This window comes from Thrips palmi, unplaced genomic scaffold (genome assembly GCF_012932325.1).
Source record: "Thrips palmi isolate BJ-2018 unplaced genomic scaffold, TpBJ-2018v1 HiC_scaffold_5, whole genome shotgun sequence".
In the NCBI taxonomy this organism is placed as follows: Eukaryota; Metazoa; Arthropoda; class Insecta; order Thysanoptera; family Thripidae; genus Thrips; species Thrips palmi.
This window is the reverse complement of record NW_023144632.1, coordinates 17778242-17804326: the sequence shown is the minus strand read 5'-3', so window position 1 is coordinate 17804326 and position 26085 is coordinate 17778242. Positions and strand designations below refer to the sequence as shown.

Sequence of the window (26085 nt, the reverse complement as noted above, 5' to 3'; positions counted from 1 at the left end):
GTCCAAAACTCATCATCGCGCTCCCACGCTGTTGCAGGAACCTGGCCATCGGCATCGGCATCCAGAACTTCCCCGAGGGGCTGGCCGTCAGCGTGCCCCTGCACGCCGCGGGCTTCAGCGTGTCCAGGAGCTTGTGGTGAGTCTGCCCCCCTTCCCCCAGGCCTAACGATCCATTCATTTGCGGCTATTGAAATTTGGCGCCAGTGTCGACCGGGACCTCGCCCTCGGCCACTGCAGTTGTCTCTCTCCCACTCCACGTCGACCAGGACCTCGCCCTCGGCCACTGCAGTTGTCTCTCTCCCACCCCACGTCGACCAGGACCTCGCCCTCGGCCACTGCAGTTGTCTCTCTCCCACCCCACGTCGACCAGGACCTCGCCCTCGGCCACTGCAGTTGTCTCTCTCCCACCCCACGTCGACCAGGACCTCGCCCTCGGCCACTGCAGTTGTCTCTCTCCCACCCCACGTCGACCAGGACCTCGCCCTCGGCCACTGCAGTTGTCTCTCTCCAACTCCACGTCGACCAGGACCTCGCCCTCGGCCACTGCAGTTGTCTCTCTCCCACTCCACGTCGACCAGGACCTCGCCCTCGGCCACTGCAGTTGTCTCTCTCCCATCCCACGTCGACCAGGACCTCGCCCTCGGCCACTGCAGTTGTCTCTCTCCCACCCCACGTCGACCAGGACCTCGCCCTCGGCCACTGCAGTTGTCTCTCTCCCACCCCACGTCGACCAGGACCTCGCCCTCGGCCACTGCAGTTGTCTCTCTCCCACCCCACGTCGACCAGGACCTCGCCCTCGGCCACTGCAGTTGTCTCTCTCCCACCCCACGTCGACCAGGACCTCGCCCTCGGCCACTGCAGTTGTCTCTCTTCCACCCCACGTCGACCAGGACCTCGCCCTCGGCCACTGCAGTTGTCTCTCTCCCACTCCACGTCGACCAGGACCTCGCCCTCGGCCACTGCAGTTGTCTCTCTCCCACCCCACGTCGACCAGGACCTCGCCCTCGGCCACTGCAGTTGTCTCTCTCCCACCCCACGTCGACCAGGACCTCGCCCTCGGCCACTGCAGTTGTCTCTCTCCCACCCCACGTCGACCAGGACCTCGCCCTCGGCCACTGCAGTTGTCTCTCTCCCACCCCACGTCGACCAGGACCTCGCCCTCGGCCACTGCAGTTGTCTCTCTCCCACCCCACGTCGACCAGGACCTCGCCCTCGGCCACTGCAGTTGTCTCTCTCCCACCCCACGTCGACCAGGACCTCGCCCTCGGCCACTGCAGTTGTCTCTCTCCCACCCCACGTCGACCAGGACCTCGCCCTCGGCCACTGCAGTTGTCTCTCTCCCACTCCACGTCCGGCCGCGGCAGCCCGCCGGCCCGCCCTCCTATTCGTTGCCCTCGGCCAGGGTTGAAAAATACAGTTACCTCTCTCCCTCTTCATGCCAGCGTCAGGCCCGCGTAGAGTTTTCCTCTTTCCCGCGTTGCCCTCGAGCAGGGCTGAAAAATGCAGTTTTCTCTCTCCCACTCTATATCCGGCCCGCGCGAAGGAGTATCCTTTTTATTCGTTTCCCTCGGCCAGGATTGAAAAATGCAGTTATCTCTTTTCCTCTTCATGCCAGTGCCAGGCCCGCGTAGATTTTCCTTTTTGGCCCGTCCCGTTTATTTTTTGTAAAAAAATGACGGAGGGACGGGCATATACACTGAGGGAAATGTTTTGGGGCCGCACCTAAACTTACAGCTGTGACAACCAATCTGTTTGGTCGCTGGGGGTTCAATTAAACGTTCGATGGCCACATTTAAATCGTTTAGTCGCACTACTTTAATTGTGAGATGTACTCTTTTTCCAACATGTCGTCTGTCTATTTTAGCCACTGCCACTGAATCTAATCTTGTTACAGTGACTGAATGCGATAAGATCTGACGATTGACTGTTTAGTCCTGACACATAAACGTAAACCGATGAAAAAACGACTCCAAAACGAGTGCTCGAACCACGGACCTACGTGTTACGAGTCCGTCGCTCTACCAACTCGGCCACCTGGCTGACTGAGAGAGGCCGGCATTGATGGGCCTCTTGGACTGACGAATGTGTGCGGACGCACCGAGAAAATGATAGCTCGCTCCCTTTCCTGGGGTCCCAAGTGTCCCACAGTCCATCTCCTGACAGCACAATAGTATACAAATATACTATGCCAGGAGAAACTGGTTGCGCTACGGGGAGTTGAACCCCCGAACCCGGCTTCCTATCCAGCCTCCAGGCACGGAGACCACTGAGCTACCGCACTATTGAGAATATGGCGGAGCGCTGGGCGATGGCAACGCGACTTCCGTGTTGAGTGTCGCATCGCCAGTGTTTCGGTGCCACACCTAAACGCTTTAGTCGCGACTACTGACCATCGATCAAGCCTATGACTAAAGCCAGTTTAATCGAGTCCTTTCATGCTGACTATTATTGGCGGTTCAGTCACTCTCACTATTTAGCAGTCTTATTGTGATCATCGGCTGAACAGTTGCAAGGAATGAACTCGTGTAACTGTCGCCATTGGGGGGTTCCACAAAACACAGTTTTATCGTGAGGCACCGACCCCTTCTCTCAGTGTAGTATGATCCCTGCTGTGCGTCCGTCCGTCCGAGGACTTCCCGTGGTCCGATCTTGACCAAATTTGGTATGCAGCCTCCTTGGGTGACCCTAAGAACCGCTCGGTGGCAGCAAATCCGATCCGAGCCCCGGGGGCGCTGCTGCAGGTGCATCATGGTCTACATGGGGTCGAGGAGGATCTCGGCAACGGATGCAGCTAGGAGGGCATGTAGGGGTATTTTTGGAATCGGGGCGACAAGAAAAAACCAATGGTGCCAGTTTCGAGCGAATCGGAGAAGTTCGGACCCGGGTTCAAATCCCAGCGGTGTATTTTTTGAACATTCTTTTTATTCGATTTTTTGCATTGTTTCTGATGTTTTTGAGGGTGCTGATGACGAAAACGACATTTATTTTAACCCCAGACTCAGGTTTAATTCCCGTCAGGGTCAAATATAGGCGAAATTCGTACGTGTCTTAATGTACGGGACGGGCCAAAGTTGCCGATGTATATCGCTACTTTTCCTGTTATTTTTCGTTGCCCTCGACCAGGACTGAAATATGCAGTTATCTCTCTCATTCCCTCCGTGCCCGGCCCGCGCGCTGAGTTTCCTTTTATTCGTCGCCGCACCATGCGGGGGTTGGGGGGTCGGTTCGCCGAACCAAAAAGTTGACACTCGAGCGAACGGTGCTGGAAGATCGATAAGTTTGTTAATTAAAATCGGTCGAGGGGCGAAGGGCGAAGGGCCCGTCGGGTCCTCCTCGCCGTCCTCGTCGGCGTGGCTTTGGCTGCCCAGCCGTCCGCCGTCCGGCAAGCGTAATCAACCTCTCTGCCCGCCGATGCGACCCGGCCGGGCCTGGCCGGACCTGGCCGCGCAGCCGCAGACGTGGGGTGAGGTCCTTTGTGTGCTCACTGGTAAAACAAAGGCATAAAAATTACGCCCTTTAGGGCATAAATGCTCTTTTACGCCCTTCCCTAGGGCATAAATCGTTTTATGCCCTTGGGAAGGGCGTAAATGGTATAGGAATTTCAAGCAAAATTTTAATGCTCTTCCCAAAGGCATTAAACGATTTATGCCATTTATGCCAGGGCATAATTTTAATGCCTTTGTTTCACCAGTGTTCGCTGAGCCCGCAAATCAGTGGCGGATCCAGAGCCGGCTTGAGGGGGAGCGTTTTTTGCCTACGAAAGGGGGCAAAGTGTTGCTTTCTGCCCGCTTTTCAGGTGGCATAGGGGTCGACAGAGGAGGGGGGAGTAGGTACTTGACACTCTCGCTCCGTCTCTCTTTGTCTCTCTCTGTCTGTTTCTCTCTGTCTCTCTCTCTGTCTCTCTCTGTCTCTCACTCTGTCCCTCTGTCTGTCTCTCTCTGTCCTCTCTCTCTCTCTCTCTCTCTCTCTCTCTCTCTCTTCTCTCTCTCTGTTTCTCTCTCTGTTTCTCTCTCTGTTTCTCTCTCTGTCCCTCTCTCTGTCTCTCTCTCTGTCTCTCTCTCTGTCTCTCTCTCTCTCTCTCTCTGTTTCTCTCTCTGTTTCTCTCTCTGTTTCTCTCTCTCTGTTTCTCTCTCTGTCCCTCTGTCTGTCTCTCTCTGTCCCTCTCTCTGTCTCTCACTCTGTCCCTCTCTCTGTCTCTCTCTCCCTCCCTCTCCCTCCCCGCTCTCTCTCTCTGTCTCTCTCTCTCTCTCTGCCTCTCTCTCCCTCTGGATCCGCCCCTGTCTCCAACTTGTCCGTCGTCTCGCAGGTACGGCCAGCTGAGCGGGCTGGTGGAGCCCGTGGCGGGCGTCCTGGGCGCCGCCTTCGTGTCGCTGGCCGAGCCCATGCTGCCCTACGCCCTGGCCTTCGCCGCCGGCGCCATGATCTTCGTCGTGGTGGACGACCTCATCCCCGAGGCCAACACCAGGTGAGTCCCCCTACCCACACTGTGAAACCAAATGCGGAGGAGAACTCCGCACTCTGGAAATGCAGTGGTGTGAGATTTTCTGTCTCCGCGCACTTGGAAGTGCAGAGTTTGCAGTGTCACTCTTCGAGTGTGGAGTTCTCCACGTTTGCACCATGTCAAGAGATGGACTCCGTGAGTTACGCGACACTTGAAGCATAGAGACTGCAAACTCCACACTTCCAAACGTGGAGTATTACTCCGCACCAGGAAGTGTGGAGTTCTCCACTGGCCTGACTGACAGTGCGGTGGCGTTCCGTTCGGAGCGCCAAAATGTGGCCCTCTGGCCCTGGATCGCCCTCTGAGAACGCCAAAATTTGGCACTCCGGACTCTCTGGCGGCCTGGAACGCCAAATTTTGCCATTCAAAATCGGAGCGCCGTCACGGGAGCGTGTTACCAGTGGATCCGCAGCGCGCGCTGCAGTGATTAGGCTCTTCTTTTTAAACCGTCCTGTTTTCGACGCCTGTACCAATTAGCCTAATGATCATATCATTCACTTAATTCGTTTACATTTTTTCACAGCTCTGTCCTTGTCGCTCCTTGCCAATAAGTGCGAGAGAGACAGAAGAATAATATTTGGACTTGCTTGCAGCGGCAACGGCAGGCTGGCGTCGTGCGGAGCCATCGCGGGCTTCGTCGTCATGATGGTCCTCGACACGGCGCTGGGCTGAAGGGGCGAACCGGCCAGGCAGACGCCTTTAAATTAATTCGCAGCCAATCGGGTTGCGCTCATTACCTTTTAATTTTATTAGTGTTGACTGCAGGACCAAAGAAAATGATTCGTCGTGCGACCGGCAAAGAGCACACTGTCATTCGGCAAACGTGACGTCATTTTCGTTCGAAAAGTGAATTTTGTCACGTTCGTTTTAACACGATGTCACGTTCGATGGAACGTGACAACGGCAGTCGAACAAGGGTGTCGCAACGTTGAATCAACCAACATTCAAACGAGTGTGGCACCGTATGCAAACGAACGTTTTTAAAAAAATTCGCATTTTAACTGATATGACGTCACATTCGTGGAATGACAGTGAGGTGGTCGACGAAGTGAAGGTGAACGGAAAGGGGGCGGGGAAACGGGAAAGTCTGCTTTAATGGTGTTGATGTTCATCTTGCTGTGATGTACGTAGTTATTTCAAGGCAGGCATTTGTATGCATACGAATGCACTGCGTGATCTCATGGTCAGTAAGTGCTGCGATACGCGCAACCGTCTTCAGCCTTCCAACCGGAAAACTGACGTGTTGCGTTTTGTGGCGCTTGCTCAAACGGGGGCTTTCGGGTTTTTAAAAAAGTATTGTTCTTACTCTCACTGTGATTTTTTAATTATTTTTAACTGTCTTCCTGACGTGGATATGTATCTTGCATTACGTATGGTGCGTTTTGGAAATGTATTCGTTTTCATGTTTTTATACTGCTGCGACTACGTCATTTGTGTACTTGGCTTTTAGTTGACTAAATATGTACTTCCAGAGAAGAGGGGTGGGAAAAACAGTCATATCGGGGATGTGACCTTGTCGTTCGGCAAACTGTCGACTTCGATGTAAACCCTGTACTATGCTGTCTCAAAATTTTATATCTCGTTTTGAAATAAAGTGATGATGGCACCACACTGGCCTCCGCTTAGTGCAACCCGTCCCTGGCCGCACCCGCCGCACCGGCCGCCATGCGGGCCGCCATGACTCGGCAGTGCTGATAGCCGGGCGGCGTTAACAAGGTGAGCGAGGCCTTTCTAACCAGTGGCGGGTCCAGAGCGGCCTGGGGGGGAGTAGCACTTTTTGCCTTCTTACAAAGTGTGGTTTTTGCAAAGGGCTGGGCCGCGAGGGAGGAACTCAAACCCCGCCCCCTCTCTCTGAACAAAACATTTTATAAAACTATACTCTCTCTCTCTCTCTCTCTCTCTCTCTAACATTTTTTACACCCTCCTCATTCGGCCCGCATTGTACATTTCAAAACCCCCTATAAAACTTTTATAAATTAGACTCTCTCTCTCTCTCTCTTTCTCTCTCTCTCTCTCTCTCTCTCTCTCTCTCTCTCTCTCTCTTCCACTGGACCCGCCGCGGATGTTTCTAATTGTGGCGCCGTTCGACTGCGATCATCCACGAGCTTTGAAAAGCTCTCGTTTCGCCTCGATTTTCACTCGAATCATCCCCGCCTCCGGACCGGGACATGTCGCACAGTTATTGCGTCGCATTTCAAAGCGTCAGCGCTGTGTGCTTCGCCCTGTGTCCACACTGGTCCACACACACGCGTGTCCACACGGTCGCTTTGATTGGCTGGCCGACCAATCGAGTCTAATTGCGGTTCGAGGCCCTCGGAGGGCCCTGCTCGCCCTGCCCTGCCCCGCCCGACAGCAAACAGAGGGCCCTTCGCTCCAAACCACTATCGGCGCTCTGAGAGTCGTCTCTCTGTCTCTCTCGCACCTTTAGGGGACGCCCTGTGAGTGCGAGAGAGACAGAGCGACGATCAGAGACTCTCGCAATCAAATGTGCAGAGCGGGATGCGCCCCGGGCTGCAGCGGGGCGGAACCAGCAAGAGGGGGAGGGGGCAGCTGTAGGGCGAGCCGAGTGGACTCAGAAGCCCCATTCAAGAGTACATCCACAGCCGTCCACAGCCCCAGTCGTAGCGATGTTAGTGGCGTGGCGGGGTGGGTGCTGCGAGAGGCAGCGGGATGGCGGTCTCTGATTGGTCGAACGCTGAAGGGCGGCTGCTCACGTTGGCGCACCCTCGCCCTCAGGGCTTGACCTGGAACCAGATGAAGTGTACTTTGGCTTGGCAACAGGGGTAGTTTTGGACAGGCCTCTCTATCACCTGCATGGAAATCTGAGTACCACTCTCTCATTCCAAAAACGTGACTCGTTAAAACGAATGTGACAAAAGGTCACGCTCGTTTGGGCATTGTGTCACATTCATTTGGATGTGCATCAGCCATAAACTGGCTTGTTCGCGTTCTCATGGATGTGACACGATACTAAAAGGAACGTGACATTTTGTCACATTCGTTTTAACGTGATGTCACGTTCCTGGAATGAGGGAGCATACTCAGAGTACGATACACCTGTTGGGGGTACCGCCGTTGGCGGTCTGTCTCTTTTTTCCAAGGTAATTCTCTCCGATTCCCACTGAAAATTGAATGGCGAGACTGATGGGCAAAATTTGGCGAGACAAAAAAGTCTCGCCTTTCTGTGGCGAGAAACAATAGTCTCACCATTTTTTTGTTTGATCAAAAGTCTCACCACTTTTTGGCGAGAAACAAATGTCTCGCCAAAATATGGCATTAATTGACTGGGTAACCAATAGAGTGGGGTTGCAATTATTGCCATATTTTGGCGAGACATTTGTTTTTCGCCAAAAAATGGTGAGACTTTTGTTTCTCGCCAAAAAAATAAAATTGTGAGACTTTTGTTTCTGGCCACAGAATGGCGAGACTTTGTTTCTTTCCCCTAGGATGGAATGAATTCCGTCCTTTGACTTTTCAGTGCATGAGCTGCCCTGTTATTCTATTCGAAGTATGGCTCTGCAGCCTGCAGGGTGCTGCCGTCGGGAGCGCCAGGACAGGGGTACGTACAGTGGCGGATCGGACTGTCTGAGCCTGCGTCCCTGGCGGTCCCTGGCCTTCGCCATGCCTTTGCCTGCGTCTCGGAGCACAGACGGCTTTATTCCAGGCATATAAGCCGATCGCGACCCTCGCTCCGCGAACCGTGCGGCGGAGGCAAAGGTAGACAGTCGCGCAAAATCCCCCCGCGGAGTGGCACGGCCATGGGCACGGCGCGCCTCATGCAAGTTGGGAGTCTGCCTCCTCAAGGGTAGGCAAAAGTCACACTCTCAGCACGTCACACGGTAAAAACGGTTCCTGGTTTTCCCAGGAGCCCCCTGGAAATCGCCTATGTCTCTACCATAGGCTTCCTGGGAAAACCAGGTTCCGTTTTTACCGTGCAGTACTGACTTTAGACTCGATTTGTCAGTACGTGTGTGCAAGTAATTTGGGCAAACATCGTACGTACTTCACGTTTCTTTACAAAACTGCTCGGGAATTTGTTAAATAGTGTAATGACAATTTATTTTCGTCAATAATTTTACAAAGGAAACAAGTCATTCTTACTTAGAAAACACAAAATATTATCCTTAGCTGAATTGAGAAATAAAAGAACGCTGACACCTTCATGTGTCTAGTTTTAGGTATGGCATTTTTCAAATGTAAAGGTATCACCTGCTAAAAAGAAAGAAACGTGCTGAGAGAGCACTTCTTTGCCCCCTTAAGTAAGCAAAAAGCACTACATTGCCCCGCCCTTGGAAGAGTCCTGGACCCGCACCTGCCGGCTCGAGCGGCGCCACCGCCATTTTCATACCGCCGTGACTGCGAGTTCCCTTGGTTCCCGAGGGACAGCATTTTGATTTTCCGCGCCTCCAGCAGACTGATTCCGAGAGTCGTTTCCGTCGCTGTGTCCCTCCCGCACTCGAGGGAAGTCCCAGCAGGGGCGCGGGGAGGGGGAAATGGCCTTGGAGTGGGGAGGATTTTGTTTGGAATCGGACTGCAGACCAGCGGACGCCAGCGGACGACGTCTGATTGGGGCTTTGCTCCAACTCGAACTGCGAAGCACTGCGAAGCCACTCGATGCGGCACAGCCCCTCTTGACATGATTCCGGTATTCGTAGGAATGTCGCTGCGCGCTCCAAGCGGCTCGGCACGGCACTGCAAGGCACGGCACTGCAAGGCACGGCTTTGCGAGGTACGGCATGCTAATGGGGTGCACGCACTGTTAGAAATTAGCTCCGAAATTTTGTGGAGAAAAACCCTATAATCACGTTCATAGAGACTCCATTCATTTTCCATCTTTTTTCGAAGAGATTTTCTCAGGGCTTCAACAGATGTTCTTCAGAGCATTACTACAGGGACAGGGACAGGGACATGTGATGCTGGTTGCCTACAGGGGGGTGGGGGCGATCCCCCCCTTCGCCCCTCCCCTTAAACCGCGCCTGGTGCAGACACTGCAAATGCCACACCTCCGCATTTCGGGTGTGGCGTGCTCGGTTTCACAGTGTGTTCGGAAGCTGGGCGGGCGCGGCTGGGCCTTGGCTGCGCCTCGGCTAGGCCTTCCTCGGAGGCTCGGGCAGGCTGGGGCCGCAGAGGCGGCGACGGATGTTGTGTGGGCCGCGGCCGCGCGCGGTGCTTCCTGCGTCGGAACACTTTCACCAAAACGCGCACGCACTGCGCGGCACGCCCACGCCGCAGACTCACTCCGAGAGTCGTCGCTCCGTCTCTCTCGCTCCTCTACGGGACGCCCCACGATTGCGAGAGAGACGGAGCGACGAAAGAGCGACTCTCGGAATCGGTCTGCCGAGTTCAATCAAGAATGCTGCCCCCGCGCGCGTCATCGTGTGAGTGGTTTGCCACAGTGGTGTGCCTGGGTGTGCCCTGCCCCGTCCGGCTCGGCCTGGCGGCACGGCGGTGTGAGAGAGACAGAGTGACTGGCCTCCGGAAGCGGAACCAAGCGGAAGCGCGTGACTGGCGACACTGCAGTGCCTTGCAGTGCGGTGCCTCGCGGTGCAGTGCCTCGCCGTCCCGACTCTCTGCACTTCGAGATGCACCGATGCACCTTTGCCACGCTTCGCCATTTCCCACTCGGCTGGACCGCTCTTCGCCACTTTTCGACTTTAGGACGTACTTTTCCTCCCCTGCACCTTTCTTGCCCCAACTTACCCCTACGACCACGCCTCTGTTTTACCAGCTGAGCCAAGCACTGAGAAAACCTTACAAACTATTTTAGGCCTTACAAAGAAAAGCATCTGGCAACAAAGTATTTTGAGCATACATAAGCTTACAAAGAAAATACTTCATAATTTACGAACTATTTCTTCGTGTAACAAAGTTAGTTTGTACGATATATGCTGAAAATACTTCGTAAGGTTTTAAGCGTGCGCCTCCGCAGTCTCGGCCTGCTTCGGACGCTCGGTCCCGTGGTGGCCAAGCGTCCAGGCCACGGCCAGGCTGGCCCTGCTGCCGCTGCCCACAGCAGCCACGGCCGCCAGAACCCTAGACAGCCTTGTCCAAGCCAAGCCTGGCCTCAACGGCCACAAGACAGCCTGGCCAAGATAGCCAAGCTTCAAAAAACCAAATTTACCTTTTTGGCAACAAAGTAGCTGAGCCGAAATGCTAAATCTTCTAAGTTAAGCTCGCTCCGCAGTCTGGCCTGTATGAAGCTGCCCGTGTGCCAAGCTGTATGGCCTAGGTGCCAGCTGCCCTGTCGTCAACATACCATGAGCCTGCCTAAGAGCTTGAGAAGCCGTGGCCAAGCCAAGCCGTGGCCAAGCCAAGCCGTGGCCAAGCCAAGCCGTGGCGCCAGGCGGCCAGCCGGGGCCGGCCAGCCAACTTGACCCAAATACCTTGGGCACAAGGAGCTGAGCCGACAAGGGTACCGGCGTGCCCCGGGCCTTGTGCGGGGCCTTGTGCGGGGCCTTGTGCTGCACAATGATTCCGAGAGGCGTTTTCGTCGCTCCGTCTCTCTCGCACCTATACGGGACGCCCGACGAGTGCGAGAGAGACAGAGCGACGAAAACGACTCTCGGAATCTGTGCGCTGCCGGCAGGGCCTTTGCCGGGTGCACTGCCTCTGCATCGCCCGCTAACTTTGTTAATCTCTCTCGTCGAGCTGCCGGCGATGCAGCCCCCGGGGCACAGCACTCGGACCGCGACGCGCGCGACGCGGAGGTAGGATTCCAATTCGACATCATCATCATCCAGACGGGGACGGCCCGGCTGACAAGCAGAAGGAGCCTGGTGCGTGTCGCTGCGTGCGTCAGAGGCTAAGAGGCCTTGTTTCGAAGCGTTATTTTGCTCCATTTTTATTTATTTCCTGTGGCAAAATGACCGATTATTTCCGCTAAGGGATTGGAGTTCATGCTTTTTTTTTAGCCTATCTCGTTCTCCTCCTAAAATTGCCCCGATTAGGCCAAAATGTTGAAAAATGATGCTGCATTTATGCCCCCACTTTTGTGCACATTTCCTGCACGGCACTAATCATAACCTGTACACTACGTGCAATTTTGTGAAGATTCCAAATAATTCCCATGTATTTCACCTGCCACTTCTGTCCCTAGCGCGACCACAAAACCTCTGCGTGCCTATTTTGGCAACAGAGTTGCCGCTGTGGATGCAGAGTGGGACCCCGCGTCTGCATCTCTGTCGAAGGGCAGTCCTTCAAACGGAATGAATGCACAGGTTACCTTCATTTTGACATTCCACTTCCACTTGTTGCCGTCCGCATTGCGCTCGTCTCCCTCTGCGTTTGTGAGGTAGGGGTTGCTTGGGGAAAGGCTCGCCCTTCCTTTTCTCATCCTTGCTTTCCTTATCCTGTACTTTTCTTACCCTGCACTTTTTATACCATGCACTTTTAATAACCTGTACTTTTCTTATCCTGCACTTTTCTCAACCTGCACTTTTCTCACCCTTCTTTTCTTACTTACTTTTCTTACCGTGATTTTCTTACCCTGCACTTTTCTTACGCTCGCAGAGCGCGGAGTTGCAACTTATTGTGCTTTTAGCTTTGGCAGTGCCGCGGTGCGTCGCGGTGCGGCGGCTGCGGCCAGGTGGCGCTCACCTCGCTCGACGCAGCGACCGGAAACATGACTCGATTTGCGTCCGCTCGGTCCGCCCCCGTTAGAGGCTCAACGCAATTTGAGCGTTTGCTAGAGCGCGGATAAAACGGCCAGTCGGAGTGGCGCAAAGCGGTGTGCTGCGGCTGTCCGGCTGCAGCTTCGTGCAGCTTCGCGCACACTGTCAAACCAAGTGTGAAGCCAGTGGCGGATCCAGAAGCGGCCTTTGGGTGGGGCAAAAGAGCACTTTCTGGGCTTTTTTGCCTACGTTTCAGGGGGCTATCTAAGTGCTATGGGAGTATGGGAGCGTATTCAAGTTTCAAGTTGCGTGGGCCAAAAACCCCTGTTCCCTGTATCCGCGCCTTCGCTACAAACCTAACTGTCTACACACTTACATGCTTGCAAGTGCACACTTACAATAGCATACTTGGCCAAGTACACACTTACAAATGCATGCTTGCCGCTAAGAGCCAGGAAGCGGAAGAAGGGGATAAGTCAAGTTGAATCCGTGCACTTTTGAAAGGCCTAACCCTTGCAGGTGGGAGAACAGGTCTATGAAGTAAACGTTAGCGAAAATATGGCCATATTTTCGCTAATGTTTACTTCATAGACTTATAAGAGGTCACTGAATCAACTCGACTTAACCCCTTCTTCCGCTTCGTGGATCAATTTGTAAGTGGGTACTTGCAGCAAGCATACATTTGTAAGTGTGTACTTCGTAGACAGTTAGGTTTGTAGTGTTGGCGGAGTATTCTTCTCACTTCAAATGTGGAGTAGCTCACATAGTACCTGTCTCTTGGCATGGACCAAACATGGAGAAATCCACTCACTAGAAGAGTGTGGAGACTGAAAATTCCACCCCTCCGCACCTACAGTGTGGAGTTCTCCAGGTTCTCCAGGTCTTCCAGGTCCAGGTTCTCAGGTGGCATAGATTCGCGCAGTTTCGCAGTGCTGTGACTGTCCCCGGCCGGCTAGAGCTTCGCGGAGCTTGGCGTAGCTTCGCTCGGCGCGGCTGGCCCCGCAGCAGCCCGCCCCGCACAGGAAGCACCGTTTGAGTAAGATTATCTCGGTGACGTCACCTCCGGTCGGCCCGGCCGCCCAGCCCGTCGGGCCGCCAGCCGGCCCAGAGCGAGGCGGCGAGGCTCTCCTTGCTGCAGCCGTGGCAGCACGCCGCGGGGGCGGAGCACTGCGGAGCACGCCGGGCTGCAGTCACACCTCGAGTTCCAGAACCTCGAGGCGACGCACTCGGCAGCAGACTCATTCCGAGAGTCGTCTTCGTCGCTCTGTCTCTCTCGCACCTACACGGGACGCCCAATGAGTGCGAGAGAGACAGAGCGACGAAATCGAATCTCGGAATGAGTCGGCAGGGCGTTGTTGTTCTGCACGGCGGTGCCTCGGCGATGCCCCCCACGGCCTCTCGGCGGACTAGGGGCGCCCCGCCGCGCCCCGCCGCGCCCTGCTTCTATTTTCGACCCCCGGGCCCTGGGCCAGCGCTGGGCTAGCCCTCGGCCCGCCTCGCAACTTATTTTAACCCGCGGTGCGCCGCCTCTCCGCGACGCCCCGCCCCACCCCCCCCCGCCCGCCCCCCCGCCCCGCCCCACGCCCCGCCCACCCCCACGCCCCGCCCACGCCCCGCCCACGCCCCGCCCCACGCCCGCCTCCTCGGAGCGTCGCGGGGAGGCGGCGCACCGCAGCAGCCCCTCGCCCGCCCCATAGTGGGCCAGAGGGACCGGTGGAGGCGGCCAAAATCCCGAACGCGTTTTGAGCTCCAGAGTCGCTAAATGGGACTCGAACCGAACCTGTGACCCCACCAATGGATTGCTCTTCGAACAAGAAAACCATTGGTGGGGTCACACTTACAGTTCGAGTCCTGTTAGCGACTCTGGGGCTCAAAACGCGTCCAGAGTTTGGGCCGCCGGCGCCAGTCATCTGGCCCACACTGTGCGGTGCGCCCTCCTTGACCATCTCCCTCGCTAGACGACACTGGCAATCCAGGAATGTGCTGTCACGTTCGTTTGAATAGTGTGTCGGAGTCGTTATCGGCTGGGCCCGGTCACGAACGATGAGGCCTGACTCACGGTAAAACGAAGAATGTGGCAAGTATTCAAACGAACGAAGTGAATCACATTCCTGTACTCCCAGTGTAGTAGGCAGCTCCAGCTCCTGGTCGGCCTCGGAAGACGCACGTTACTACCTTCCGCACCTTTGGTCCGCGTCCGCGCGGAGTTTCGAGAGTTCCAGCAGACTGATTCCGCGAGTCGTTTTCGTCGCTCTGTCTCCCTCGCACACGTGGAGCGTCCCTCGTAGGTGCGAGCGAGACGGAGAGACGAATACGACTCTCGGAATGAGTCTGCAGGCCACGGGTCCACACTGCCCGAGTGACGACGTCGCTTTGCCTTGGACGATTCCTGCCATCTAACACTCTTTCAAACCCTTACATTTGAATCGCTTCATGCAGTACTTGCTATGTACTTTAAGCTAAAAACAGAAAGGACCAAAAACATTTTGTAATAATTTAAAACCGAAGGAGAATACTCTCAAGACAATGTAGGTCTCGAATTTCTAAAATAAATTATTCTGTGCCGAATATTCTGTAAACTGTTGAACATTTTGTCTGTAATTTAACAATACTCATTGTTCAGTTTGATAGCAGCACAGTTGGTAGAGAAACGCCCACGCTGCCCTTCTGGTTATTGTTACATACGACAACTTTTCCGTCAAGTCTTTGATTATGCCACATGCGGGAAGTTAGGTCGTTCAAAGTGTGTTATGTAACATGATTGCCAGCCGACAACAGTTTCTGTTCTAAGATTTCCCACGATTGTTTTTCAGCGATGTCGTTTTTGTTAAAGGAAAACATGATTGTTTTTGACATGCTACTCTATGACGAAAGCAATTGTAACGAAACAAAATTCATTGTGTTTTTATGGTTTGCCTGCGTCGACTTTCTGTCAGCAATTGAGTTGAGCTATTATCAGACGAATGCAGAGAGTGCACTGTGGCAAAAAGCTACGGAAAACGGCTTTTGCCAATGCTCTGTAGCCTTGTCACTATTCTGCGTAGGACCTTGCAGTTTTGTCTGTAGTCTTCCAGAAAACTGTAAGGTCCCAAGGAGAAGACTGTACGGCCCTACTTAGAATACTGTACGGTCCTACGGAGAATGCCGTAACATTCTACGAAGAATGTTGATAAGGGGGTTACGTAGAATCTTGGCAAATAAATTAATTAACAGAATTTTCTGTACCTTTTTGCCACAGTGTGGTCCACACTCTAAAAGTTGTCTACAGAAGATTGTCGATATGGTAAAATTGTCTATATTATGGTGGTGCAGCTGATTTTATAGTATGACCTTTGATAATTCACTGTACCTTCTAGATATTTTTACAAATTTTGTTTGTATTAAGGATAAAGTCTTCACCAGAACACGTTGGTGCATCCTTTCACCGTAAGACATTTAGAGTGCACTTTGTTCGAAACACGCTAGCCTGCAAGGATCGATCGACAAAATTTGCTGCCGGGAAGTTTTTAATCCTTTCTCGCAGGGCTTGATAAAGCCGTGATAAAGGCCCTGAACAAGCCCAGTGTGCTGCCAGGCCTGGCCATCGCTATCTCGCCTTGCGAAACGTTCCGTTCGATATCAATAGGATAGGTAGTGCACACAAAAGGGATAAGAAAAACTCTGTCCGAGTTGATTAATATTTTGCGCACAACCTGTGGAGTGCGACTTTGAAACAATGAACCGAAATAGTAATTTGCGGTGCCAAATTGCCCTACATGCGGATTGCACACAAAATTAGCCTATTTGGAAGTGATTTGGATTTGGCGATATATAGTTTGTGAATAATACAAATTTAAAACAAGTACTTTTCAGTACTGATTGTGGGATGTGTTGATGCACTTAGCAGTGGCATTTATTTTCCTTGAACTATTTTTATTATGTTCTTTTATTTCTTGTGCTCCCATTTTCCTATAGGTCACCCTTTCTCCCTCTCGCTTATCCCAGGCGCGGATCCCGGGGGGAAACAGGGAGGGGGTGAATGGAGGTGGTTCCCCTCCAGCGGTCATCAATTGTGGTCCAGTCGTCAATGAATAGCAATACAATATCGGCCACCTGGGAGGAAGGCAACGAGCACCACCTTGTCCCTGTAGACTGGCCTCAGGGATTGCTTTAACCTCTTCCTTGGGGAGTCATCCCCTGTCCGCGCACGTGGTCCACCGCGGGTTCCGAAGTTTGTTCCCTGCAAACTAGTAACAGGTGTGCTGCAGACTTCCAGACTGATATACCGAGAATTATTTTCGTCGCTCTGTCTCTCTCGCACTTACGGGGCGTACCGTATAGGTACGAAAGACACAGAGCGACGAAAACGACTCACGGAATCAGTCTGCTGTTACCAAGAGGACAGGCACCCCTTTAGCCGCCGGGTGGTGCCAGCCACCGGCAGCCACCGCAGCGCACGGCACCCTGCGTGACCGCTCGCCCGGCCCTCAAGGCTGGAGCTCCCATTCGTAAATTTAGCACGGCGCGTACGAGAGAGAGAGAGAGAGAGATGAAAGGAGCGAGGGGGCTGCCCTACATAAATGATTGCATGAATCGATGACAGACCCCTTGGCCCCGCTGTGCCCCGCTGCATGTCTCGAGGGGCTCTTCGGCGAGGACTATGATAATGAACCAGCTCCAGTGATAATCAGGGCACCGGGGCCGCCGGCGAGAGCTCTCGTGCGGGCTGTACGTAGTCTGTATAGAATTCAGACAGGCAACTCTGCGCTCACTGTAAAAATTTGTAGTAACTTTGTGACAGAATCGTGTATGACATAATCATCTCTTTATAATTATGAAAATTTCATCACAAACCCTATACCTATTGCAGGTGTGACAACTTTGTCATCGTATGATGACTTTCTTGTAAAGAAAATTAGCCTTGAAATTGTCATTAAGTGAAAGTCGAAATTTTCACAGTCCTGTAGTCAAGAAGCCGAAACGGATGAACCTGTTACGCAGTTTGAGTTGAGTCGACTTCTGCAGTCAAGAATTCACAGCGTATTTGCCTGATCGACTACAGACGTGAGCAAATAAACTAAATTGTAGTAATGTTGAACATAGGGGTCGCCATCTTGCTTAATTCCGCCTCAGGTTTCGGTTCAGAAAATATTTGTGCAGATTTTCCGTCATTACACTTCAAATCCACTGGTAAAACTAAAGCGTAGTTGTACGCTTCATTCAAGCGTACAACTACGCTTCAAGACTGTACGCCCTTCTTGAAGCGTACAACTACGCTTCTAGGCAATTCCCCCATGCATTTAGATAGGAAGAAAGGAGCGCATGAACTCTTGTACGCTTGAAGAAGGGCGTACGGGCTGTACGCTTCACGAAGGGCGTAATAGTACGCCTTAGTTTTACCAGTGTCCAATTAAATGTATCGCATTGAATTTTTTTCATGAAATGTACTGACTTGTATTAACAGGTAGCTTGAATACGTGTTCTATAAAAACGCAGTACGGTAGCAACTTTTCTAAAAAAAAATAACAAATTTGGGTACGGATGTAATTGGTTAAAATTCATATCGCGACTACTGTATCGATTGTATTGTTTGAAGAGTCCCAGCGAGCTACTGCCACGGACCGTGTTCCAGAAAACAAAAACCATCTTCACTCTCATCCCACGAACGTGACATCACGTTAAAATGAATGTGACAAAATGTCACGTTCTTTAGAGCATTGTCACATTCGTACAGACGTGAATAAGCCAAAAATTAGCTCATTCGCGTTGAAGCGAATGTGACACAATGCTCAAAAGAACGTGACACTTTGTCACATTCGTTTCAACGTGATGTCACGTTCCTGGGATGAGTGTGTTCAGTTTAAAACATTCAGTCCGACTATTGTGCCACAATCACACTATATTCGAAATTGGGGGAAAACTGCCAGGTGATGGCGTCAGATGTTTCATTTTCCCGGATCATGCGATCGACATTCTTCGACTTTTCTGTCTTTCCTATTTTCCTTCTCAATGGTTTGTCTTGGTCAAGTGACGCAGGGAAAGCATATTGTTTGTTGACGAAGGTTGAGACGAGACATTTCCTTTGCAGAAAGTCAGTTCGGTCAGTTGGAATCACGCAATATTTCTTTATTAAGGACTTTTTTCTTTTTAATACACAGACGTAAATAAGAGACCAAGGAGGGCTGAAAGTGTGCAGCTGCTTCTCCGGTAGACTGAGAGTCGTTTTCGTCGCTCCGTCTCTCTCGCTTCTATAAGGGACGCCCCATGAGTGCGAGAGAGACAGATCGACGTAAACGACTCTCGGAATCAGTGTGCGGCACACCTGTCGTGATGCGCCGCCGCCCAGTGGATGCCGTCCGGACCCTCCGGCTGCGAGATCCTCCACGACGCCCGCCAGCTGCAATCGATGCAATCGACTCCGAGTATCGATCATCTCGAATGTCCGCTGCGCTTCGCTGGGCGACACGCCAGGAGGAAGACGCCTGCCCCTTTTGACCACTACACTCTTAAAAACGAATGGAGAATTATCAAAGGTATAGTAAGTAACTCTGGCAAGAATGTTGCCAAAGGTTACTTTGTAAATTTACAAAGAGTATAACTACGAAACGCAGAATTTTCGTCAATCTACGTGGATTTACGAGAGAATCTCGGTAAATTAACGGAGAATCTTCGTAAATTACAAAGAACCTTCGTGAATTTTCGAAAACAAACTGCATACAGGAACTTAGCGTTTATTAATGTGTTTCAGGGAGGGTATAAGCCATCGGTCAAGATATCATCAAATCCTTTTTTTGGTAACTGTATACGGAAAAAAATTGGTCAGAAAGAAGATGCAACTTGTGCAAACAAAAATACCGCAAAAAAATAGTTGTATAAAAATTTTCTCTTCCTAATATTTCCATAATTTTTTTGTTAGTGGAGCGCTTGAGTCCCACGCCAGTCTGGCAACGTGGCATCCTCTATGCAATCATCCTCATGCATACACATGTCCGCCACGTGTGTGTGTGTGTGTGTGTGTGTGTGTTGGTGTAGGTGTGTTTGCGTACACTTGTGAGGCGAACGGATCCATTACTAACTTTTGTCTCCATACTTGACGCTCGAGGCTCGACGCAGCGCGTTGCCCCACCATTTGGTTTGCGGCCACAATGCAAATTTGCCACTTCCCGGTTGCATCAGTCCGACGGCCATAAGTGCGGCAATAGAGCGGGCGGCTGAGTGGCTGTCGGCGCTCTATTGGCGCAGAGACACAACGTCAGAGCCGCCACGCCGCCATCGAGTGCTACTTAGAGATAGGATGCAGCCTCTACTTCTCTAGAAACATTCCCACAAAGTTTTCCATAAAATAGTCCGAAGCTTTTGTCGACGACGAGACTTCACCGAGCAGTTTCCACCGCTTCCCACGGACCAAATTTTCAATCGAAAATTTTCATTACTCTGCAAACTGAAATGTGTGCATGGCACACTCTATTTGGAGCATGCCAAGAAGCACGCTTTAAATTGGAGCGTGCTTGCCAGGCACGCTTTAAATTAGAGTGTGCTTACCAGGCACGCTCTAAATTAAAGCGTGCCTGCCAGGCACACTCTATTTTAAAGCGTGCTTAGCAAGCTCACTCTAAACTACAGCAACCACACTCCTGAATGCTCGTAATGGTTTTTATTTTTTAATTATTTAATACATATGTACTAATGCAACGTTTCCATTTTATACTTTAAGGAGGCAACATTTCAAGTTCGCATTTTATGCATCAATAGTTGTGAAAACAGCGGAGAAGCTTTGTTGACGTAAAACACATCTCAGCACAAACAAGACTTAAAATGTTGCTTCTCTAAAGTATAAAATAGAAACTTTGAATTAGTACATATTTAGTGGTTGCCGTCCCGTCCATGCTGTAGTTTAGAGTGAGCTTGCTAAGCACGCTTTAAACTAGAGTGTGCCTGGCAGGCACGCTTTAATTTAGAGCGTGCCTGGTAAGCACACTCTAATTTAAAGCGTGCCTGCCAAGCACGCTCCAATTTAAAGCGTGCCTCTTGGCATGCTCCAAATAGAGCGTGCCATGCACACATTTCAGTTTGCAGAGTATCTTTTCGACGAGAAAAAATTAGGCCTAGACCTACCAAACAACCAAACTTTCAAGATTTTTCTTAAATTTACACTTTTAATGTACACTTTCAAAGTCTTATAGTGAAGATTCTCCATATTATGGTGAAAATTCCGAAAATTCTCTATATTATGGTGGTGCAGCTGACTTTGAAACTTCCCTTTAAAATTCGGTGTTTCTTATAGATATTTTGTCAAATACCCTTTGTATTATGGAGTAAATATCCACCATGGTGCCGCCTTTCACTGTAAGACATTTAGAGTGTACGCGCTCATGGGCTGAACTTAAAGCAAAGCTTGGGCCGGTAAAATTAGACAATGACGATGCTCTCTTTACGACTTCTTCACGACTTTCACGACTAAATGTTCCTTACCGTCCAAGACTTCGTCCCAGTCCGATGCGGATGGACTCACCTCGCAGTGTGCTGGGGTGGTCGGTGTCCGAGGCGGCCGTGGTGGGTGGGTTGTGGCGTGGTGCGAGGGCGGGCGCGCGCTTTTGAAGATTTAGATCGAAATCAGCTTTCACAATGATCTCAGAAATCAAATACATCTGTAAAATCATTGAGAAAACCAGTTTCGTGAACTGGTGAGGCGCGCCCGCCCCTCCTGCGACGCTGTCGGCTGGCTGTGCACTGCGCAGCGGTCGCTGCGGGCTGCTTCGTGTGGCAGTCCTGGGGCGGCGGCTGGGGGTGGCGTCGCTCTGCGTCGCTCCAGGTGACGAGGCGCAGCGAGGCGGCGGCGTGGTTGACAGCTCCACTGTCAAACCAGGTGCGGAGAACTCCACACTCCCTGACGCGGAGTGATTCTGCAGCTCACCGCGCCCCTACCTCCTGGCATGGCGCAAACGTGGAGAACTCCCACACTTGAAGTATGGAGACTGCAAATTCTGCACCTCCAAGTGCGGAGAGTGCAAAATCCGCACCCCCGCATTTAATTGTGGAGTTCTCCTCCACACAGTGTGCTCGCTGCTGCCCCCGAGGCGGGCCCCTTCAACTCGCCCCGCCCCGCCGGTCACAGCGATCCGGTTCTGCAAGGCTGAGGGGGTCGCCAACAAAAGATTCGCCACCTCCTTTTTTTGCACTCTCCAAACAAGATCTAAAAAGAGAAAGACAAGTGACATGCATGCATGCAGCTTTGACCGGTACAGCGACACGAAACAGGAAACCCGAGGCGGGAGAAGGCGGCGGCGCGTGCGTGAGACCTAGCAGGGCTGATTCCGAGAGCCGTTTTCGTCGCTCTGTCTCTCTCGCACCTGAGCGGCACGCCCCGTGAGTGCGAGAGAGACGGTCCGCTCGGCGCTGCTCGGCGTTGCGCAACGTGACCGATGACCAGATAGGCCGGCGGGGCGGCGCCAAGGCGGCGCCAGGGCGAAGGCCCGGTGACGCGCCGACGCGCGCCAGGCGGCGGCAGGCCCAGGAAACAGCCGGGCAGGCCGGCGTCGAGCGCGGACGGTTCAAACGGGGCGACGCGTCAAGAGACGCGTACTTACAGGGGCAGGGACAAGGACCACCATTAAGGACTAGACCACACATGATCGTATGCCATTTCGGGCCGACACATGCCCGCCTGCACTGCAAAACGAGACATGGCCGTCCATACTAAGGTGTCACTTTACCCCGGCGGAGAAGAACCTCAACCGGCACTCATTGCCTGCCTTTCATTCGGGTGGCCCCCTTCTCCCCTGGATCCGCGCCTGGTGGCCGTCGAGGCCGTCGTCGCTCTGTCTCCCTCGCACTCACGGGGCGCCGCGTGAGGGAGCGAGAGAGACAGAGTGTCGGGGCGGTGCGTCCGGGCGTCCCCACGTGCGCGACTTGGCGGCGCGTGACTCGGCGCGTCGCGGCGTCACGTCGCCGTCAACACGCGCATCGTTTTGTTTCAGGTGCTTTCCATACTCGACCAGCCGCTTGGCAGCGCTTGGCAGCCACTGCCGGCCGGCCCGCTAATTATCCCGTCACGCGCAACGTCACGAACGTGTCACGGCCACGTCACATCCACGTCACAATGCAGGTCGTCACGCTCGTGGCTGTGCAAATGTAGTCGGTGCTGCACCCATTTTTCCACTAGCGCGTCGTCATGTGACTGGCGGCAGCGTCCGGCCGGCCGCACAGTTCTACGAAGAATCGCTTCCTACACTGGTAGCCGACGAATGTGACGTCATACTCGTTCGAATGTGAATTTTGTCACGTTCGTTTGAACATGATGTCACATTCGTTTGAATGTTGATTCACGTTCAAACGAATGCGACACCCTACTTGAACGGCCGAGTCACGTTCAAACGAATGTGACATCATATTCAAACGAAACCTAACGCTGGCTACCAGTGTAATACCAATCTGTTCGTAGGTGCGGACCGGTTCCGAGTCGTTTTCGTCTTTGTCTGCAAGAGACAGAGCGACGAAAACGACTCGAAATCAGTCTGCTGGGGCTGCTGGGTGCAGGTGCCGCCCCGAGCCCCCACTGTGGGAAAAAATCACAGTAAATCCTGTAGTGATTAGTACAGCTGTCACTGTAGTTCAGCGTACAGGATTTACTGTACTTTTTTAACAGGATCTACTGTACTTTGTACGGGATTTGCTGTACCACAGGAGTGAAGTACGGAATATCCTGTAGCAGGTACAGAAGATACTGTAGCCAGGCACGGTAAATCCTGTGTTCTGAACTACAGTAAATCCCGGCAAAAAAATCAACGGGATTCACTGTGGTTTTTTCGCACAGTGCCGTCCAGTGTTGCAGTCTTCCGGCCGCGGCGCTGGCGAAATTAGGGTGCTAAGCATTGTGCGTCTCGTGAAGCGAAAAGTCTGTACATACGCCCTTCTTGAGACGTTCAAGAGCTCCTGCGCTCCTTTCCTCACTCCTAACCCTAAGTTGTCTATGCTCCTAACTGAATCATCATCATCATCAGCGCTGTTAGGCCTCAGCAGACCTCTAGCGTTCGAGTAAGCAGCTACTGTAAGCGAAGGACTCGGGGGGTAATTGCCTAGCATGCTTCTAAAAAAGGGGCGAGACATCTTCAAACGTACACTGGTAAAACAAAGGCATAAAAATTACGCCCTTAAGGGCATAAATACTCTTTTACGCCCTTGCAAGGGCGTAAATCGTTTATGCCCTTGGGAAGGGCGTAAATGGAATAGGAATTTCAAGCAAAATTTTAATGCCCTTCCCAAAGGCATTAACGATTTATGCCCTTTAAGGGCGTACATCGTTTACGCCCTTAAAGGGCATAATTTTAATGCCTTTGTTTCACCAGTGTAGGTCTGTGCTCGAATCAAGCGTAGAATTTCCCCTTAGTTTTACGAGGGTGAGGCACGCGTAGTTTCCCTGTGAAAACTTTACGAAGCCGCGTCGTATACAAAATGATGGACAAAAATTAGAAATCACAGTAAGTAATTACAGTAAGCAATTCAATTGAATTCAGCACGAGACAGCGGGCCGTCATGCTCCATGTGCTACCGAGTAACACACCCACCTCGGCCCCACCACGGAGTTCAAACTTTTGCGTGCGTGACACACTGGTAGAACTCAAGCGTAGTTTTACGCTTTTCTTCAAGCGTAGTAGAACTACGCTCGGCTTCAAGCATAAGTTCTCCATTTTGCCCCTCTCCCGCCTATCTAAATGCATGGGAGAATTTCTTCTCTACGCTTGACGTCAATCGTGATACGCCTCAGTTTTACCGGTGCACACCTGAGTCCCCAGACACTCCTTTTAAAATCCATGTAAGCTCTAAAGCCCGTTCTCCATGCAAATCATGTGTACGGAATCGCTACACCCAAAACCTGACGTGTCTGGACTCAGGTGTGCCATGCGGCAGAGCGGCTTGGGTGTGTTACTCGTGATGCTCAGAAAAAGACTGAAAACACGAACTTCGATCAGTAGCCCCTCTCATATTTTGTTTCTGTTCCATGTGCCTGAGTGCACCTTGCTTGCAGGGAGGGCAGGCTCTTCGGACACCGGACCCGGTGTGTGGCCACGCCATGCAAGGCTTTGGCCGCCCCGCCCCGCCCCGCCGCAAGCGGATGTCCCCGCGAGCTCTTCATTCATGCTTTCTCTACACCACTGCAAACTCCCCCCCCCCCTTTCCTCCTACTCTCTCCCTCCCTCCCTCCCTCTCTCCGCTTGCTTCACATGAAGGTTTCCCAACCCCTCCCCTTCCCTCGCGACCGTGGCTCATTCATTGTAACGCCGGATGTAAGCCATGAATGAACACACACACACACACACACACACACACACGCGCGCGCGCGCGCGCGCACACGCACAAACAGTGTGTGTGCGGCCCAGCACTAATGAGTGTGCGTATATATTTAATATTTTTTCACGCTGCGCTCGGCAGGCCGTCGGCAGGCCGGCACAGGCTCCTCATTACCGAGATCATCATCATATCTATCAAATTACGGGACAAAATTAATTTCGAATCATTAAGAGGGAGGCGTCGCTTTTGCATTCGCGAGCACTGTGCAAGCACTGTGCCCCGCCATTAGAGATTCTAAGGGGGGGGGGGGGAGAGAGAGAGAGAGAGAGAGAGAGAGAGAGAGAGAGAGAGAGAGAGAGAGAGAGAGAGAGAGAGAGAGAGAGAGAGAGAGAGAGAGAGAGAGAGAGAGAGAGGCCCCTTTGAAACACGGGCCGAGGGACGTCTTCCTCCCCGGCACGCCCAGTCCGGGGAGAGGGGGAGGGGGAGTGAGAGAGAGAGAAACGGAGACACGTGAGGGGCACACACTGCGAGTGAGAGAGAAAGAGAAACGGAGACACGTGAGGCGCACGCACTGCGAGCACGTGTGTTCACTTCCTGCCTACACTACAAATCCGTTCCAAACATCCGTTAGAGAGCGGAAGGCTGAGGCGGTGGCGCTCGCCGTGCACTTCCTCCACGTCACCACGTCCGCAAGGCCGAGTCGTCGCGCTGTCTCTCTCGCACCTGTGCGGGGCACCCCATGAGTGCGAGAGAGACAGCGCGACGAATATGACTGCCGGAATCGGTCTGCTGCAGAGCGCGTGCCCGCGTCAAGCCGGTCAAGGCGCCGCCCCTGCTCTGTCGCACTCGTGCAAGGGGTGACCCACTGTAAAATTGTGTACAATGATTGTGTAAATGTGCAAGAATGTGCAAGATTTCTTGCTTTTTTGCCACACATGTTGCCTACTTACAGGCGTTTTTGCCACCTGAATGTGGAATGTGGTCAAATTTTGTACAACGAATGTAGGAAGCTGTTCCCCCTCGCACTCGTGGGAGTGCCGCAGGAGTGCGAGAGAGATCGAGGGGCGCAAAGCCGAGAGGGTAAACACTTCAAGAAATAGTGTACAGACTACTCGGTATTACGCTGTATTACGGGTGTATTACACATGTATTACGACCTTAAAATGCCAAAATTTGACACATGTGACCCACAAATGGTATTACGATCACGTGTATTACGCGTAATACACGGTTGCCGTGTACAGGGTATTACGCGAGTGGTTACCCCCTCGCGCAAAGCACGGCACAGAAGCTGCCTGCAGGTCGCAAGAATGGGGGGTCAGTCAGCAGTGAGTCATTTCCGTCGCTCTGTCTCTCTCGCACCTGTGCGGGACGCCCCATGAGCGCGAGAGAGACAGAGCGACGAAAACGGCTCTCGGAATCAGTCTGCAGTACGTCGAGCGCGTCCACGGCGCCCAGTTCGGCGTGGCCGCCGGACACCTGGCAGAACCAATGTCGCATTTTTCTACCAGTGTGCCAGCGGCGTCGGCCGCGTGCGCAGACTTCAGGACAGGCCAATTCAATTTCGTGTCCTGAAATCCCACAAGAGGCGGCCCGGGACGCGTGGGGGGAAAAAGGGGAGGGGGCGGGGTCCGAAAACCGCGACCAAGACGCAGGCTTGCGGCACGCGGCCCACGCCCCGCTAGAGTGGATGGCCGCACGGCCACG

General features: G+C 52.8%; 1 protein-coding gene across 1 annotated transcript in view; it reads left to right on the top strand.

Annotated features, from left to right (window-relative positions):
* The window catches only part of LOC117651093 (zinc transporter ZIP11), a 30275-nt gene extending 24163 nt beyond the window's left edge, over window positions 1-6112 (top strand). The window contains exons 5-7 of the mRNA XM_034394846.1: window positions 38-136; window positions 4307-4465; window positions 5095-6112. Of these exons, the coding sequence (XP_034250737.1) occupies window positions 38-136; window positions 4307-4465; window positions 5095-5173 (337 nt within the window). The 3' untranslated portion in view covers window positions 5174-6112. The remainder of the gene's footprint in view (window positions 1-37; window positions 137-4306; window positions 4466-5094) is intronic.
* The last annotated feature ends 19973 nt before the right edge of the window (window positions 6113-26085 follow it).